Source organism: Lutjanus erythropterus, chromosome 13 (assembly GCF_056507025.1).
Source record: "Lutjanus erythropterus isolate fLutEry1 chromosome 13, fLutEry1.hap2, whole genome shotgun sequence".
Classification (NCBI taxonomy): domain Eukaryota; kingdom Metazoa; phylum Chordata; class Actinopteri; order Lutjaniformes; family Lutjanidae; genus Lutjanus; species Lutjanus erythropterus.
In genome coordinates this window covers 37,508,957-37,526,505 of record NC_139329.1, presented here as the reverse complement: position 1 = coordinate 37,526,505, position 17,549 = coordinate 37,508,957, and the positions used below count along the sequence as shown (strand labels likewise).

The 17,549-nt window shown below is 40.0% G+C and overlaps 1 protein-coding gene across 1 annotated transcript in view; it reads right to left on the bottom strand.

Moving 5' to 3' along the window:
* Positions 1-17,549, bottom strand: part of LOC146317075 (RNA-binding Raly-like protein) — a 51,917-nt gene that overhangs the window by 11,326 nt on the left and 23,042 nt on the right. The window contains exon 3 of the mRNA XM_084733746.1: positions 10,421-10,471. Within this exon, the coding sequence (XP_084589872.1) occupies positions 10,421-10,471 (51 nt within the window). The remainder of the gene's footprint in view (positions 1-10,420; positions 10,472-17,549) is intronic.

Below are 17,549 nucleotides of genomic sequence, written 5' to 3'. Positions count from 1 at the left end.
GGCCTCTTTTAGTGATAATTCTAATAAAGTAATAATTTGATCCACGTTGTTGGTTTCCAGTAATTTTCATTTGTCTATTAATATTATTTTCTCCTCAGCAATTCCAGCTGTCTGTTTGATTATTTTGATTATTATCATTATTAAAAAACAACATTTTGTTTCTTGTGAAAACACCTCTCTGTCTTGTCAGCAGCGAGTCTGTGTGCGTTATTCATTTCCAAACAATATTCAAGGCTCTTGCTCCTCGCCACATAATTACAGATCTGAACGCTTCTTCCACCACTGATGTGAATTTAATTCAGATGCAGTTGATGGAAGAAAAATTCAAAATTCAACAAAAACTAATCGATAATGTGACTCTCGTACATAACCTAATCATCTGGTCATGACTCACGGGTCAGTTGGCGGCCTCATGATGAAGTGAAAACCAAACAAGCACCACGCCAAGTTCACTCCCATCCATTTACTTTTGGGACGTGACTGAATCGCTTCACAGGGCCTTGTGGGCTTCCAGGCTTTGCAGAGGTGACCAGCGATGCAGAAAGCAGAAAGCCCTCCTTGTCAGCATGCGCTTCTTGTCAAAAAATAAAGCTATTAAAATTTAAAAGTGTTCAAGTTCAGTAAAAGGTTAAGGGAGGGTGGTGGAGATGTGAAAACAGATTCTAAAGAAAAGCTAAAAATAAAGAACTCCTCATTCAAAGAGCTGTTGAGAGTTTGTCTCGTTAGTCACAACCTGCAGGTCTGATGGTACCTGAGAGATCTGATTCTCCTTACAGAGACTTTATTTTTATCTCCCTCTTATAGAGTTCACTATTCTTATTTTTATGCCTGTCTATAAAGTGCTTTGTGAGCTCCGCTGCTGTGTTTACAGACAGTTTACCGCAGTGACAGAGAAATACAGCCAGTACAGCAGAGGATTAACATACGATCAGCAACTTTTTGATTTGTGAGGTTCAGCACACATACATTCAGACCTCCTGCTGTGTTTGTCCCTGCAGTCTCAACACATCAGGATAACCGGTGAGTGTGTGAGTAAGTGTGTGTTGGTCGAGGGGGGCTACTGTACCTCGCTAAGCTGATAATCCGCAGCCCAGCAGATAAACACCTATAAATATTTACAGGACGGCAGTGTTGACACGGGCGCGCTCTGCAGCTTTACATCCTTCATACAGAGCGAGGCGGCTCGCACGCTGGAGATGTGTGATTCTCCAGGAAAATAACACACTCCTGATCATCCCTGCAGGCTTTTCAGAGAAGGCAGTGTGCATGAAATATTGTCCTTTTGCTGGCTGGAGGGTCAAATATTCTGTTACATCTGGACAAACACTGTTGAGGTGTTTTCACAAAATAACATCTGACATCCTCTAATCCCACAGTGCACTGCTCCCACAGCATCGCAGACACTTAGTGACCGTGAACAACTTCTGTCAACAAAGTGACAAGAAGTGCATTTATCAACACAGTCTTCAAACTTATGGATGTTTGGGCCAAACCCCCTGTCCATCACCTTTTCATGCACTTGATATCCCTTTACTGTCCTTTTTCAACCAGATATGTTTAGCCAAAAACAATTTTCAACCCTTTAGCTTTAGGCACAGGTTAGGGTTATGGAAAGATCGTGGCTTGGGTTGGATACTGCAGTAAAAAACACTCCAGAGCTGGTGGAAGAAAGGGTTCATGTCACAGGAGGAAACGGCTCCATATTCCAGGGAAAAACAGCCCCATGTCACAGGGAGAATCAGACCCATGTAGCACGGAGAAATAGTCCCATGTAAACCCTGTATCACAGGGAGGAACAGCTCCATGTCCCAGGAAGAACAAGCCTCATGTAAACCCTGTGTTGCAAGGAGGATCAGCCTCATGTTGCAAGGAGGAATGGCCCCATGTCATGGGGAGGAACAGCCCCATAAAAAACCCTGTGTTGCAAGGAGAAACAGCCTCATGTCACAGAGAGGAACAGTCCGTGTCCCAGGAAGAAACAGCTCCATGTAAAGCCCCAGGTTGCGGAGACAAACAGCCCTATGACACATGGAGAAACAGCCCAATGTACAGCCCTGTGTCGCAGAAAGGTCCCCCCCCCCCCATGTTGCAAGGAAAAATGGCCCCATGCTGCAGGGAGAAACAGTGTTCAGCCCCCACTACATGTGTAAAACAAACCATGTCATGAGGTGAAACAGGCTGTGTTTATTTGTGTTCCAGTTCAATATTACATGTATAAACTTGTGCAAAATGCAGGTCTTTGTTGCAGAAACCTGATATGTTAGCTGGACAGTGGTGGAACAAGTACTTAGATCCTTAAAAAATAGCAATCCAAAGCGTTCATTCTGAACTCCTGTTCATTCTGAGGCCTCGTTCTGGTGGACTTTTTTAAGGCGATAACAACTTATGAGTATAATATTCCATGTCTGCAGATTTCTGCCAATAGATGAATTTTACACACTGAATTCTCTGCATGTGAAAACCGTCTTGGTATTAAACCTGATTCAGATTCTGAGACTGTCCTGCAGCAACTGAACCACAACCAGAGCTGCACCACACAAATGAATCATGTGTGCTTTCTCTGTTGAGTGTGAAATGAGGGCATGTGTAAGGAAATAAGTGTTGAAAAGACAAGAAGGATGATGCAGACGAGTGAACAGAGGGACGGAGTGTGGATGGAAACTGAGTGGAGCGTTTATCTGAGCGGCTGCCGGCTGCCAACACACTCGTTTTTCATGCTGTCAGCCTCTTTTTCCTCTCTCTACGCTCGTCTGTTGTTCTCTCTGTCCTCTGCTCCTCTCTTTCATCCTCCGTCTCTTATTCTACAGCTAACGTACAGTTATCCTGCTCCTCCTCCACGTCCTCCTCCACCTGTCCTTGGCTGCCTGCAGCGATCTGTGTTTTGAGCCCGTGGTGGGGCGGTCAGGCACTGTCAGTCCTCTGCCGCTTCCAGTTTTTTGCATTTTAGTGAGGCGTTTAGTCTTTTTAACCTTTTTCTGGGGAAAGTCAAGTGAGTAAGCAAGGTTGCTGTTTTTTCAGAATCACCTTGATTCACATTCACAACGACCATATAAAGGCTTTTTCACTGCAGACAGAGAGGACGGTGTTGGAGTGAACTTCTGTGTGCCTGTTTGGCAGACCAGCAAGTTTCTAAACGTCCTACTGGATCCACATTCTTCATATCTGTTTATAATCCATAAGTAACTTTGTCATCCTGATTAGAGCTGAACGAATTTGAAAAAATATCTAATTGCAGTTATTTTGACAGACTGCAATTGCAATATGATTTGACATTAGAGGCAGTCATATTTTTTACATCATTATTCTTATTTTGATTGAAAAACATGTTAAAATAACTATAGCATGTTTTTTTGCAGCAGTCTGGGAAGAATCTGATTTGTAGGAGAGACAAGTTTTTTGGCGCACATGCAAATATTGCACCTCCTGCAATTTGATAACTGCAGAAAGCCATATTACGATTTTGATAAAATTTCAATTAATTTTGCAGCCCTAATCCTGATTGTTCAAACTGTAATTTTAGTGTGCTGGTTTTCTTTAAAAACGTCTATTTCCTGTCTGTCCATCCTGAAGAGGGATCCTCCTCTGTTGCTTTTTTTTCCAGAGGGCAGAGAGTTGGCAGAGACAGGGACAATACATGGAGGGAATTTGAACTGGCAACGACAAAACTGGAGAGAAAAAAAAAAAAAAATTCTACGACTGATAATAATAATGACGACGTAAGCCAGTGAAATATGTGACAAACACGGCCAGACCCGATCCAAACCTGTCCGATCTAATGTGGAGGAGCTCGGGTGTGTGGATGGATGTTTCAAACAAAAACAGGACTTTCACCTGAGAGATGTGAAGTCTGAGGATGTCAGACGCCCCTGATGAGACGGTCTGTATGTCCACATTTAAAGATCATTCGCCTGTATTGATGGCCTACTGCAACGCACATGGGTTGAACCACAACCTGCAGGCTGGGTGAGTCTGGCCGACTTACAAGCAGCATTCTGAATGAGTCAGTAAAAACTTGTTTTCTGTTATAAATCATCTTGAACCTTGAAAAGCTGAGATGGAGCCAACTCTGACATGTTAATGCCGTCTAATCAGAGATGGGCAGCTCACCTCACTGAGCAACTCAAAATGATGCTGTGGGTGGAGCTGAGGTCAGACATGAGGGTGTAAATATGATTAAAGAAGTATTAAAGAACTGTTTTTTACTTTTATCTTGGTGAAGCTGTGACTAAACAGAGACTAACCCATGAAAAAAAACATCTTCAATATGCTGTCAAGAGGTTGAAAATATCTTTACATATTCATTTATTTATCTATTGAGCCCACTTAATGATGCTTCTGAGCAGTTTCTGAGAAAAATACATTGTACTTTAAGATATTTATTTTTCTAATACTAGTAAATATTTTATATATATAATATTATTATATTAATATTTAAATAATGTAACAGTACTTGTATTTGAGTACTGATTTTTAATACAAGTGCGGTTCCACAGAGGTGATTCTTTATCTTTTCTTCTCCATCACTCAGGATCGGTGGGTATTTTTGTTCTGGCTGCGTTTATTAAGTGTCTCACAGACTCTGTTCAGTAAACTGACTGCGGTGTCGAACGTCTCTTCCTCTCACCGTGTTTCTCTGCAGCCTCACTGTACTATCAGCCGCTCACAGCGAGCAGCTCAGGTGAGTTCAGAGCGGCTGATGGAGGAGGAATTACAGGTTGAGTGAGAGGAAATGATTTATAACCGTCTCAGCGCCTGCTTTCACTGAATTGTCAACTCTTCCACGCTAAATTGCCGTAGTGGCACATTTCCCCCGACAAACTGCAGCGGAGTGTTTGTTGTTTGTTTTTTTTTCTCTCTGTTGTGCAGAATTTGCTGAGTCCTCTGTGTGCACAATAAGAGCCGTGTCACCTTCAGTGCTGTCAGGTTGTTTTACAGGCTGTGAATAAGCTCCTATAAAAATGTGTTCGGAGTGCAGCAGATTATTTTCTCACTCCTGTGTTCACTGTTTTGCGAGCAGAGCTGCTGTGACGGGGAATAACACACGGAACTGAAATAAAGACTAACAAATGTAGTAATGAAAAAAACATATTATAAACAGAAATAAACATCCTGCCTGATTTCTGCTCTCTCTTTCTACTTCAGTTAGGGCTCAGAACATAGAACCTGGAACAGAGATACTGGACTGAATGAACGACACTAAGTTTGACCTGAATTTGTTTCAGTCAGACAAATAATTTCAGGAGGATTTTTCACTGTTTTAAAGGGATGTGTCTGATGCCATCAGAGGTTTTTAAGCTCTGAAACTTTGAAAAACTTGGGAAACAGCGAACCCACTTAGTTTAGTTTTACTCAGTGCCTGGATGAAATCGCTATTTGATCCCACAGACCCTACAGGAAGCTGCGATGGTGCAATCACATCAATTAACGCAAATTCAACCAATCACTGTCAATTTTGCTCAAACTCTGCAACTTTTCTGCAAATTTGACCAGTTATCTTTGCCTCCCACAACTGCTACTAATGATAGCAGTCCCCTGTGCAAACATCTTACATGTACATCTCAAAAAAATGACTCAATGTTTTTTTTATTTTCTCACTGGTACTGAAAAGAACACAAGGTTTATCATCGTTATTGACATTTATCAACGCTCTGTGCACTTTTATATTTTATAATTTCGTGCTGTTTTGACTGAGTTTGAGCTCAGAAATGATTTTTTTGTGGAATACCCACCAGATGCACATCTTCATCTACAAATGAAACAGATTTCATAAGAGTTCTTGTAATCCTGAGGCCTTTTGGCGAGGTTGAGCACTCAGAACAGAGAGTGTTTTTGCTCTCCCTGGAAAAAGTTGCCTTTGATTTTTAATGAATTATTGAATTAAAGAACCGTGAAATCAGACATTTTAGGCCACAGCAATCCCCAAAAAAGGCCTGTGAAATCCTGGGGGACTGCTATCGACACTCAACAACTGAGCCAATATAACCTTATATTGCTGTTTTACATAATTCCCAACTACGCCGAATACATTAAACAGGTGTGTCCTGTATGAGCCTCTGACTCTGGAAAAGTGACAAAAACAGTAATTTGTCCCAATGACACTAACACTTAGGCTATTATATGTGATTTGATTTATTTACTAATATAAAATTTTTATCACTTTCATTCACTGAGCCTCCCCTGCAACTGTTTGGAGCCTCACACTGTTGAAAACCTCTGGCCTGAACTATCAACTAGGAAATACTGAATTAAACAGATGAAATCTATTTTAATTGTGAATTCTGCATGTAAAGAAGTGCAAATAAAATAAAAAGAAGCAGCAGTATTACGTCACTCATGTCGTCATGTTGGTGGCTTTGTTTCTTCCTTCATGGGACTGAAATATTTCTTTCACTGTTCGTGCATCATATTTTTTAGGTGGCTGGTTAATCAAAATGTAATAATGAAAAAGCAGTACAGAACTATCTCTATTCGTGAACTGGATGGTGTCTGAACTGGTGCAGACAAACAAACTGAACCCGAAGGAGAAACACTCCAGGTCTAGAAACAAACAAAAAAAAAGGTCGATTTTTTTTACGCTCGGTTGAAGTGGAAAAGTTGGTCTATCGATAAAAGCAAAATGCAACAGAGTTCAATAGAAACAGACTTAGTGAATAAATGAAGTAAAACATCAGATGAGGAGACGTAGCCTTCCTCACATTAATGCAGGAAGCTAACAGTCATATTTCCAGCACCACCAGCTGATAATCTTGAATTTAACTCCCATTACAGTAGTTATGGAAACATGATTGATTTGCATTTTCTGATTTTCTTTGACTCATGCCACTCTTTCTTTCTTCTTCTTTCTTCTGTTTTGCTCTCATCTCTCCCTTTTCTTTCGACCTCATCTTACCTTTGCGTGTCTCCGTTTTCCTACTGTACATCATTTTCTTTATCTGTGTCTTTTTATTTCTTTGCTTCTGCTACCTTGTCTCCCTTTTTGTTCCTCTCTTATCTATTATTAATTTCTCTCCGTCTCTCACATACTCCTGTTTTCATCTTTCCTCTCTCAGTTTCTCTTTCCTTGTCTCTCTCCTTTCTCCCTCCTCCTCCTCCTCCTCCTCCTCCTCCTCCTCCTCCTCCTCACAGACTCGTGTCTCTCTGAAATCGCTCCGTCAGAGCAGCCGATCAGATCTGTAATCTGAATGTTATTAATAAGAAGAAAAATGAGAAAATGCAGAAAGTTAAATGAAAAAACAAAGTAAATAAGACAAAGTAAAAACTGATTGAAGCAGTTTGTAAACACACTGACAACCGACACACACACACACACACACACACACACACACACACACACACACACACACACACACACACACACACACGTCTCATTTCCCATTTTCTGCATCAGGGCTATTTTAATTGAATGTAATTTAGTTAAAAAAAGGTTTAGTTGGGTATTTATTTTCTGCATCAGAGCAAATTTAATTCTGTTTAAAGAGTTTAAAGTTTTGTTGTTGTTTCCTGTTTCCTCTCACAAACTGTTCTGCACTCATTTAAACTCATTACAACTTTTCTTTTTCTCTCTTGTCTGGAGTTTTTCCAGTTTGGTGTAACGATATAAAGACCTCAGTATGATACTATACAGGGTTCACAGTTCAATACGCTCACAGATTATATCTAACAAACTTTGACCACACAAAATAAAAGTTCTAGTCTTCTGTCAGAATAACATGCACAAAAACTATTTTTAAAGTTTTTTTTTTCTTTAAAGGTGTCCTTCAATGATTCAGAATTGCACAAAAGTCAAAATGGAGGCGGAGATATCTTTGATTTTTAGCCCCTAATGCAGTTCAAGCTACCAAAGCACTGGATCCTACATTTCTCAAAATGTCATAATCAGGCTTGAGGAGTTGTAGGAGACATGTAACAGGATTACAAAATCTGGATACAAAAAAAGGGTAACTGTATTCATGACATGGATTTTAAAAAGATGTAAAAATTGGATAAAAATGTTTAAATAAAGAATGATATTCTACCATGCACAGAGCACACACATTTGCCAATTCATTATCATGACCTCTAGTATGGCTGGGTGGAAATTTTCTGTTTTCTGTACTCTCTGATAATTAATTGATTATCTGAGTTTTGGACAAAACAAGACATGTGAGGACGTCATCTTTGATTTTGGGAGACGCTGGTCGACATTTTCCACTTTTTTTCTGACAGAAAATAGTAAGCAAACTCCGTAGACAATCTTGACCTAAAAATTGACCAGTGGATTAGTGGAGAAAACGATCGATAGATTGATCTATAATGAAAATAACTGTTACGAGAAAGACTTGAAAGAGGTGCAAACATGTGGAGCTGACATGTTAGAATTCGTCTTTATCAATACACCAACTTTTCTTTTTCTTCTTGTCTTTTAATGAATCTTGTCTTTTAGTTTTTACTTTCTGAATCTTGTTCTTTATCTGTTTATCTCTTTGTTTTTTTTGGCTCTTTTTTCTTTTCATCTGCCAGTTTTTCTATATCTGTATCATCTCTCAACTCTTCTTTCTGTCTTTCTTTCACTTTTTTCTTTATCTTGCACTTTATCTTTCTCTCTCTTTATCTCTTTATTTCAGTCTCTGCCTCAGTCTTATTTTCTTCTCTTTCAGTAAATCCCTGTGATGTGTGTGTCTGTCTGTTTGTCTGATGTATTTTATTTTGTCTTTCATCACCGTGCAGAATAATCTGAGCTGAGGATGGATGGAGGGCGGAGGAGAGGACACCAGCAGCTGCACTCATCCTCACAAAATGCCTCTTCTGTCTGAAAGTGTCTGAAAGCTGGACGCACCAGGGTCAAACTGGGATCCACTCACAGTTTTCATCTTTTCCTGGGACTGTAAACAGCTCTCTGAGGCAGGATTATCATTGTCTAAGCACAGACTCTACGGCGCACGCTGCCATCAAACAGGAAATCGGCTCGCCGCTGCACGCCGGGCACAAATGGAGAGCTAAGGTTCAGTTCATGTCCTCGCACAGTGCGACCAATTTCTCCCTCTCAGCTGAAAATGTGCAGCCTGAGTCTCTCAGGAAGACACATTTAGGAGCTTTTGAAACACTGAAAAGTTGTGATGGTATTCAAGGTCATGCAGAGCTGCAGTCTGAATCGTTCTGTGGGATCAGAACCAAAATATCAGCTCAGATTCCAGAAAGATTTCATGTGAATATCTACTCTGTTATCTGTCTTTCTCTGTCACACAACTGCTCTGTTTGCCCTTATATAATGCAGCACAAATGACGCTCAGTCGGGAATATCCATGAACCAAAAGACAAAAGCAAACTTTCTGTAAAATAAGATCATGGTGACGGCAGAGGAGACTGAAGCGGAGCCTGTCCTCACCAGCAAAACCTGCATGTTGGTCGCAAGTGCTAGCAGCTTAGTCTTATTCTTATCCTGTCACTGCCAGTACTCTCCACAGGTAATATTTGGCATTTTGGGAATAATTGTCAGTTTCTTTTCTGGCGTTTAGGTCTGTGGATGTGCTGCTGAAGCCATATTGTTCTGTGGACAAAATCTTGGATTGACAAACAACAACAAACAGGTAATTCCTGTCACAATATTCATAAAGCTCTGATCTTCATGTTATAAATTCATGAGGTTGTCAGCTCTATGTGTGATTAGAAAAGAGCAGACAAGCACAGTCAGCTGTGTGCTGTTGTAACGCTGTATAAAATGATATGCTGGGGCGGCTTAATGCCGTGAAAAGACAAAGGCTGTGCAGAGACGAGCCTTTGTCATGAGATCTCTGAGTATAAAAGACTATAGACACACCGTCTCGCATGCAAACTAACTTTTTAACCTGTCGCCACTATCCTACACACACCACAAGGTCACTGAGTCAGCCATCTTTCTTTTTGCGTCAAAGCTAACTTAACTTCTTTTTTTTTTTTTAACTACAAAAGCAAAGTAAGGTGGCCAACTCTTTCCCAGCCATGACAAGATTTTCTGACATTTGCTGTGTTCACTGTCGGGCAGTAGGGGGCGCTGTGATGGATCATCTGTCAAAAATTTCTCACTCGAAGAAGAAGAGAGCCACCAGAATTCAGCAGCAGGAGAGGCAGATGATGTTATATAGCATGAAAACATCAATACTGATATTCTGCTTACAAAATGTTTCTCATTTTTTGTCTGAAAAGTTTTGTTTTTGATGCAACCAACCAACAAGCTGAGTGTGTATAAAAAAGAATGAATGAAGCTCGAGCAAAACGTTTTTTTTTTGAGTCAGATAACATCTTCATAGTACTGAATATTCTATGGGTGATGATGTCAGGTAACATGAAATGTGGATGTGTGTTTCCAACTTTCAGAAATGTCAACAAGGCCGTGTGAACCAATAATGACAGAGACACAAAGCAGGAAATGGAACAGACGATGAGGTTAATAGATGATCGGTACCTGTTGTAGTGGTCGTCATGGTATCTGTCATACTCCAGCTCATAGTCAGATCTGAGGAGAGAGATGAAGGATGAATCAGTAGAGAGTTAAACTCATTTTCATTTGTTGTTCCTTGGCCTCGTCTGAAACTGTTTTTAACGATGAATTATGATAAATTCAATATCAACCAGTTCAATTATCTGTCGGCAGACGAGACTGATGTGATGAGGGAGACTGACGGGAACTTTTGTTTCTGATTATAACATCTCCTCCTGACTGAGCTGCATTAAATCCTCACACCTGAAGACTGTTGAGAGGTTAAAATCCTGCACCTGTGTTTCCTGGAGGAGATGAAAAGACTGTGCTGAAGATGATGATGATGATAATTTAATGATCATCAATCACTGATACAAGAGAACTGGGTCACACTTCAGTTTAAGTCCCCCAATTTATCATTTATAAGCAGCAGTATATAAACATTTAGTTTAATTTATTCAGGCGGTCTGAATTTGTGTTGCTGTGCTCATGACAGAACAACAAGCAACGACTGACACATAATAATATTTAGTAGCAGTCAGTGCAGGGATTTTGTAAAGTGCTGATGCAGAGAAAACAGGATGTTTCAGTGTATATTACTGTATATTTTCATTTACTATCTGTTTACACAGCAGCCTCCACTTACATGTCCACAGGAGGAGTTACAGATGTTAATAAACACATTTATTTAATAACTGTTTATATGTTACCTAGAAATGCTAAACAGGAGGATCTGCATAAAAAACATAAAATAATACAATAGCATCTAAAACAGAATAAAGTAGAACAGAGACCAAAGAACAATTCAATTATAAAATAAGTATAGCAGAGACACAAACACTACGACGACAATAAAACACAGCAAGTGGCTTCATCGGTGGTGCGATGAGTTTAATCCAACCTTGGAAAGTGAAGCAATGAGTTTCCTTTTCAAAAAGTTGTGACTCTTGCAAATTTATGACTTCTCAGAGAATATCTGGGGGTTTTTTTCTTGAAATATTATCCCCTTCCCAGATTCTGTAACTTTTTCTTTTTCTCTTTTCTTTGTCAAATATAATGTGGGCTGATTACAGTTGTTTATGTTTTGTAATCAGGAGATCTTGATTACATGTGATCTATTACTATGCGACCCTGCTTACCAGATGTGTTAATTAACGTTACCTCATTATATTAATAGCAGATCAGTTCTATATAACCTGAATTTCTAGGGTCATTATTATTATTATTGATTAAGTCTTATAGAGGCTGCAGACAAATGTATTATTTGCAGTTTTAACAGTATTTTGGATTCTGGTTCAGGAGACTCACTGAGCTGCTCAGAGTTTCAGAGTCACTTTATTTCACTGTGGATTGATCCTGGTCCCATTTAGACTCCTCCAAAAGTCTGTCACCCCCATGTGGATCAGGTTTTACCCTTTAAAAATGTTTCTTTTAACGTGCAATAAGTCTAAATGCCCCCACATGCACAAATAAGATCAAAGTTAAACAACATCTTCACTGACGTCCTTCAGCAGGACTGTTGTGTAATTAGCCAGCTGAATTGAAATCAGTTGAATGAGAAAAGAAAAGTGCTTCAGCAGCCTTCAGCAGCGATGAAGGAGGAGAAAGAAAGACACAGTGTAAAAATGAGGGTGTGTTAATTTTCCAAAAGGCTCCTCAGTGGACCTGCGCCCAGACTTGTTCAACATAAAATCCAAAACAGCCTGAAGGACATTTTTTACAGGGATTATCAGGACTTCAGTAGCCGCTTGTATCGCCTCTTACGTGCCCGTAATCACAGCGAGGAGCGTCCTCTCAGGTGCTGCTGCTGCTGTAATATCTAATTACACAGATAAACCAGCAGTGTGAGCCATAAAGGAGTCATTTAGTGTGATCCTGGCTCAGAGGAGCTGAGCTGTCCTGCAGATCAATAGTCATGTTTAAAGGTTTGCTCCTACACAGCTCAATAGGAAACGTAGGACTGAGCTGCAGCTCTGAGTCTGGCCCTGGATCGATACCGTCGTTAAACTCTGATTAATACCCATCAGGGCTGATGAAGATGAATGATGGCAGCAGCAGGAGCGCTGATATGACTCTTTACAAACAGTGGAAGGAAATGAATTTAGCAGCAGATCACCTGTTTCTTCATCAGAGTGGTTTTCTATCTGTCTCTGCCGCCTTTATCTGTCTCATCCTGCCTTCTCCTTTTCTCTTTATTAGTCTGAGTCCACAGTTAGAGAGGCTCGTTGCTGCTGGTGTGAGTCTGTATGTGTGTGTTAGTTATTGATTCCTCCTTCTCAGTGGATAAATAGTGCCACGCTTTGGAGTTCAGTCTCCATCTCTTTTTCATTATCTGTCCAGCTGAGAAAGGGACCGTTTCTTTTTATGTCTTTGGAAGTTTATATATATATATATATATATATATATATATATATATATATACACACATATATATTTACTGGGGGTGTCATACCAGGTTGTGTCATGTCGATATGACTTTCGATTGTAAAGGAACAATTCACCCCAAAAGCAAAAATACTACTCGTTTTTTCATTGGCCTGTTTTGCTGTTTGTTTGGTGTGAGCTGCAGAGTTTTAGAGGTCCTGTGCTGCTTAAAGCACCCAAAAAAATACATTTGAAAATACCTGAAAAGAAATCATGACTTGATTGCTCAAAATAATCCACAGACCTTGTTGTGAGCAGTTTCATGTAGGAACTACTTTGGTTTGTTTATGAGCTTTAAAGTCACAAACATATTCATATTAATATTCAAGTATGTTGGAACAGTTTGAAGTTTTTTATTCCAAGTCCCAGACTTGTTGCTGCATCAGTACATTTCCTGAAACCACTAAAATATTATTTCACCTGACATGTTATCAGAGTTAATGCTAATAAATAACTTTGCTAAATTACAGGTTAGCAAAAAAATGATATGCAATACATGAATCACTTAGAAGTTATCTGCCATTTACTTTCATCCACTATGGTTCTGTGTACATGACGTCAACAACTTGGCAAGTCTTTCTAGGATAAAGGGGTGTCCACGTGAAATTTCCCAGTCAGAAACTCATTTTTCTGATTTTTTCAACACAACACAAAGACACACATCTTTACATCTCCTTTGTATATTTTTCTCAGGTTACTGTCAGAAAGATGATGATTTCTCTGTTAGTCAATTTCAGTCAATCAATCAGTTATTTTTGGTGTTACACTTCCTTTATCTCTCTATCAGGAAGGTAAAGAACTGCCAGTTTAGTTATATTTCCTTTTCGTCTGTATTTTTTTTTCTCTCTGGTTTGTTATTTTGACTATATCTGGCACTAAAAGACTGAAATACTGAACAGATTTTGTCAGAAGCAGCTGCTCTTCTGTTGTCTTAATACACAAATACTATAGTAATTATTTATTCTGTATAAATATGTTAAAAAAGTAAAAAAATAAAAAATAAAAAATCGTAGAAAACAAAAATCAAGAACCAATAACATGCCACTAGACAAAGAAGACTTCATCATCCCACACCAGCATCACTTGTTTGTCTCCAGCTGATCTAACGGCGTAGTCAAGTCAAAGTGTGAAGTGAGAACTTTTAGCAGCCCTCTGTGGTTTTATTGACCCAGTAAAAGTATTTCTGGGTGAGCAGAGTGGCCAGTTTTAGTGCAAACAGTCGGCCGCTGTGCGCTGCCTTGCCCACAGGCTCTTTGGCGATGTAATAAGTAGGCCTGAAAGCCATCTGCTCCGCTGAGCTGCAGCTTTCTGTGGAGCTGCTCCAGAGCCACCAGCCTGCTGCAGTGTGACTCTGCACACAGGATTTAATTTGATTAAATGTTGCATAATGATTATTTACTCAAATAATCATGTAACATTGTCCACTCTGTTGTATTTGGAGTTATCATGTCAGCACAATTGTTTCTTCCACAGAACAGAAAGAAAGACGAAACTTTCTCGTATTGCATATTCATTCCATTGCTTTTGGAGTTCTGCAGGGCTGTATTCAGGCTGTCTGAGGGGCCGGGATGAAAAAAATAAAAAGGGCACCAGCGTGCAGAAAGTTATGATGCATTTATGGTGAAATCCCTTGTTTAGACAAGTCTATAACAACTATATGCCACTGCAGCATGTTTTCACCGATGAAAGGCACCCTAGAGGACACTTTATAGCAGAGAGAGTTGACATCGTGATAAAAAATGTCTCAATACCGTACCAGACTGTGACCATATCTACCATGAAATTAAATGGTTAATTATTTTATTATTTGTATTTTATTTTAGAAAATGAACGTTACTGACTGCTGCATTTGCTACATGTTTTGTAATTGTACATTACTCAAACATCCATTACCAAAGACAATTCATACTTTTTTTTGCAAATGCTTCTGACAGAACCGCTACTTTTCTTCGTTTTATTAAAGATGGAAAGCAGAATCACTTTAAGTTAAAAGGTAAAACTAATGTTATATGTACAAAAACTGCAATTTACATCTGATTTATTGTTTGTTTTGGTTTTGGTTTTAATATCACAATACATTTTGTGGACTTTTTATTATTTATCATATTTATAATGTTATTATCGTACCTTGAATTTTGTTATCATTACATCCCTATAGAACACATTAAAATTCCCGAAATGCACACTGAGGTCTGAATCAAATTATATGGTAATCCAGCCAATAGTTATTAAGACGTCTAATGTAAAACCCTGAATGTCCACCTATCTTTTCTGACAGCCTCTGTGTTTGGTGAAATAATTTCCTCTCCAGATTGTGGACAGATGTGGCAGATTCACACGACCTCTGCGGTGAAACAGGGTTTAACAGCATGTCAAACATCACAGCTGGACCCGATCCTGAGACAGTTATTAAAATCCATCCAATCAGTCAGCAGCATTAGACATAAAAAGCCTTTATTCAGCAGGTTTACCTCTTTTTTTCTTGGTGTTAAGGGTATTTTGGTGATTTCGGGGAAATTTCATCCCCTCTGCGACAGAGGTTAAGCTGCTGTCTGTCTGTCAGCAGGATTTCTCACAAACTTAACCAGCAGCTCTCAGTCAGATCTGGAGGACAGATCAGCCTCGGGCCACGAGGAGCTAATTATATTTTGGAGATCCAGATTTGAGCACTGATCCTGTGGGGATGTTTGCAGGGTCAACAGCTGAATTCAAATTAAATTAAAAGTGACAGAAGTCGTGCATTTGGGAGAAAAAGTAACAGCGTTCCTGAAGGTGAATTATAAAACTGTAATTTGCATTTCTTCACAAATAAAGAGCAATTTTGAAAACAACATTTTACTAATGAACTATTAAAGGTATATGTAAGTGAGAATAGTTAATAAATTATTATTTCACAAAATAACTATGGATCTTCAGGTCATAATTAAATGTTAAATGGAAAAGGGAAACAGTGGTTTCTTTTTTGTTGCAACAATGGGAGATGGAGCTAATTTTAAATACTTTAAGAGAGGAAGAGACAAAGGGAGCAGTGGTGACTTAAAATGTTATAATGTCAGGGAAGTTTTCTGTTCTCTCACAGGTTGTACTGCTGCTGCAGTCAAATGTGTTCTAGTAGCCTGGTTTTGAGTTTTATCCTTTTTTGATTTTATTTGAGAATGGGGGCAACGGTTAGTCGACATGGTCGACAAAAAGCAATGACAAAATTAGTTACCAACAAATTTAATTGTTGACAGTTCATTGGTTACATCACTGCACGTTTTAACGCTGTGGAGCTGAACTAAACATTGTGTTTCAGGAGCTGATGGAGGCAGCGAGTGAGCCATCTTCCTGCTCCTTCCCATCTCTGCTGAGAGGCGCACACGCACAACAGCAACCGGGACACAGCAGGTAAACAAGCCAGAGCAAAATGGACAAATTCAGGGAGCATTTCACCCCACCAAAAGTCGCTATATAAAACAGATTATCAGAAATAAAATTTTGAATGTCGCAGGCTAAATGTCCTGTATTCTTTTCCCAGTGAGAGGACATGGCAGTAAAAATGGTCAGGGATGTTAGCTCCCAGAAAAAAACAAAACATTGCTCTGGAGGTTAACGTACAATGCAAATAAGTCAACATTACACTTAAATAGTGTACATGAGTAAATGCTGCTGCTGTATGAAATCCAGAATACTTTAGCTGTTTAGTTGTGTCAGTATTGTGCTCATAATCACTGTGAAGAAGCCCTTTCAGGTGCTAATAAGGCTTTTAATTTGCTCTGCGCTGTACTGCTGCAGACCCTGATGGTGTTATTAGAGAACTCAGTGGCTGTTCTCCTGATGGGAATAATTACACAGCAGCAAAGAACGTCAATAAACACCACGGACAAACACATTTAGAGAGCGCGTTAGTGGAGAGGGAGAAATCAATGATCTGTTCAAATATCCTCTCTTTATTCTGCAGCCAGTGATATGAGAAGTCTGCTCTGGTTTTGTTTTCTGTGTGTGTGTGTGTGTGTGTGTGTGTGTGTGTGTGTGTGTGTTTTTTTAAGCAGGAGAGTTGTCTGAGTTGGAGACAGAAAAAAGGTGGAGACAGAAAGTGGAGGTGAGCAGCAGAGAGGGGAGCTGCAGGGTGAGGTGAGCGGAGGAGGAAACGCGGCCGAGCTGAACTTGAACGCAGCACAATGAGAGGAGACACGGCGAGGAAATGATGAGGAATTTGCATTTATATAGCTGCTACTTAACGCTCACCCCCTCCAACACTAATGATAGCATTCAGCCTCAGTAACCCCCCCCCCCCCCCCCTCACACACCAAACAGCAACGTGTGTGTGTGTTCATACATATTCATGTGTTCCTGGGTGAGTGTCTGGCTGCAGGTGACACCACGCTGAGCTGTTTGGTTTCATATTCCTCACAGCAGTTGTGTGTCTCCTCCTCAGGATACACACACACACACACACACACACACACACTCCACCACCACCACTACATCCATTTATTCTGATTTACCGCTCACCCTAGCCAGCCTGCTGCAGTGTCATAAATCAGCGGCGGCGTACCGTAGCGTGGCGTGGTGAGACGGCGGTTAATGGGCCGTTCAGCCATGTTCCTGCCACCTCAGCTCGCTCGGCTCGGACCGGAGGGCGGGTCAGGAGGTGACCTCAGGCTGCCGGGAGCTCTGAGGTCCGCTGACACTGAAATGTCTGAGAACT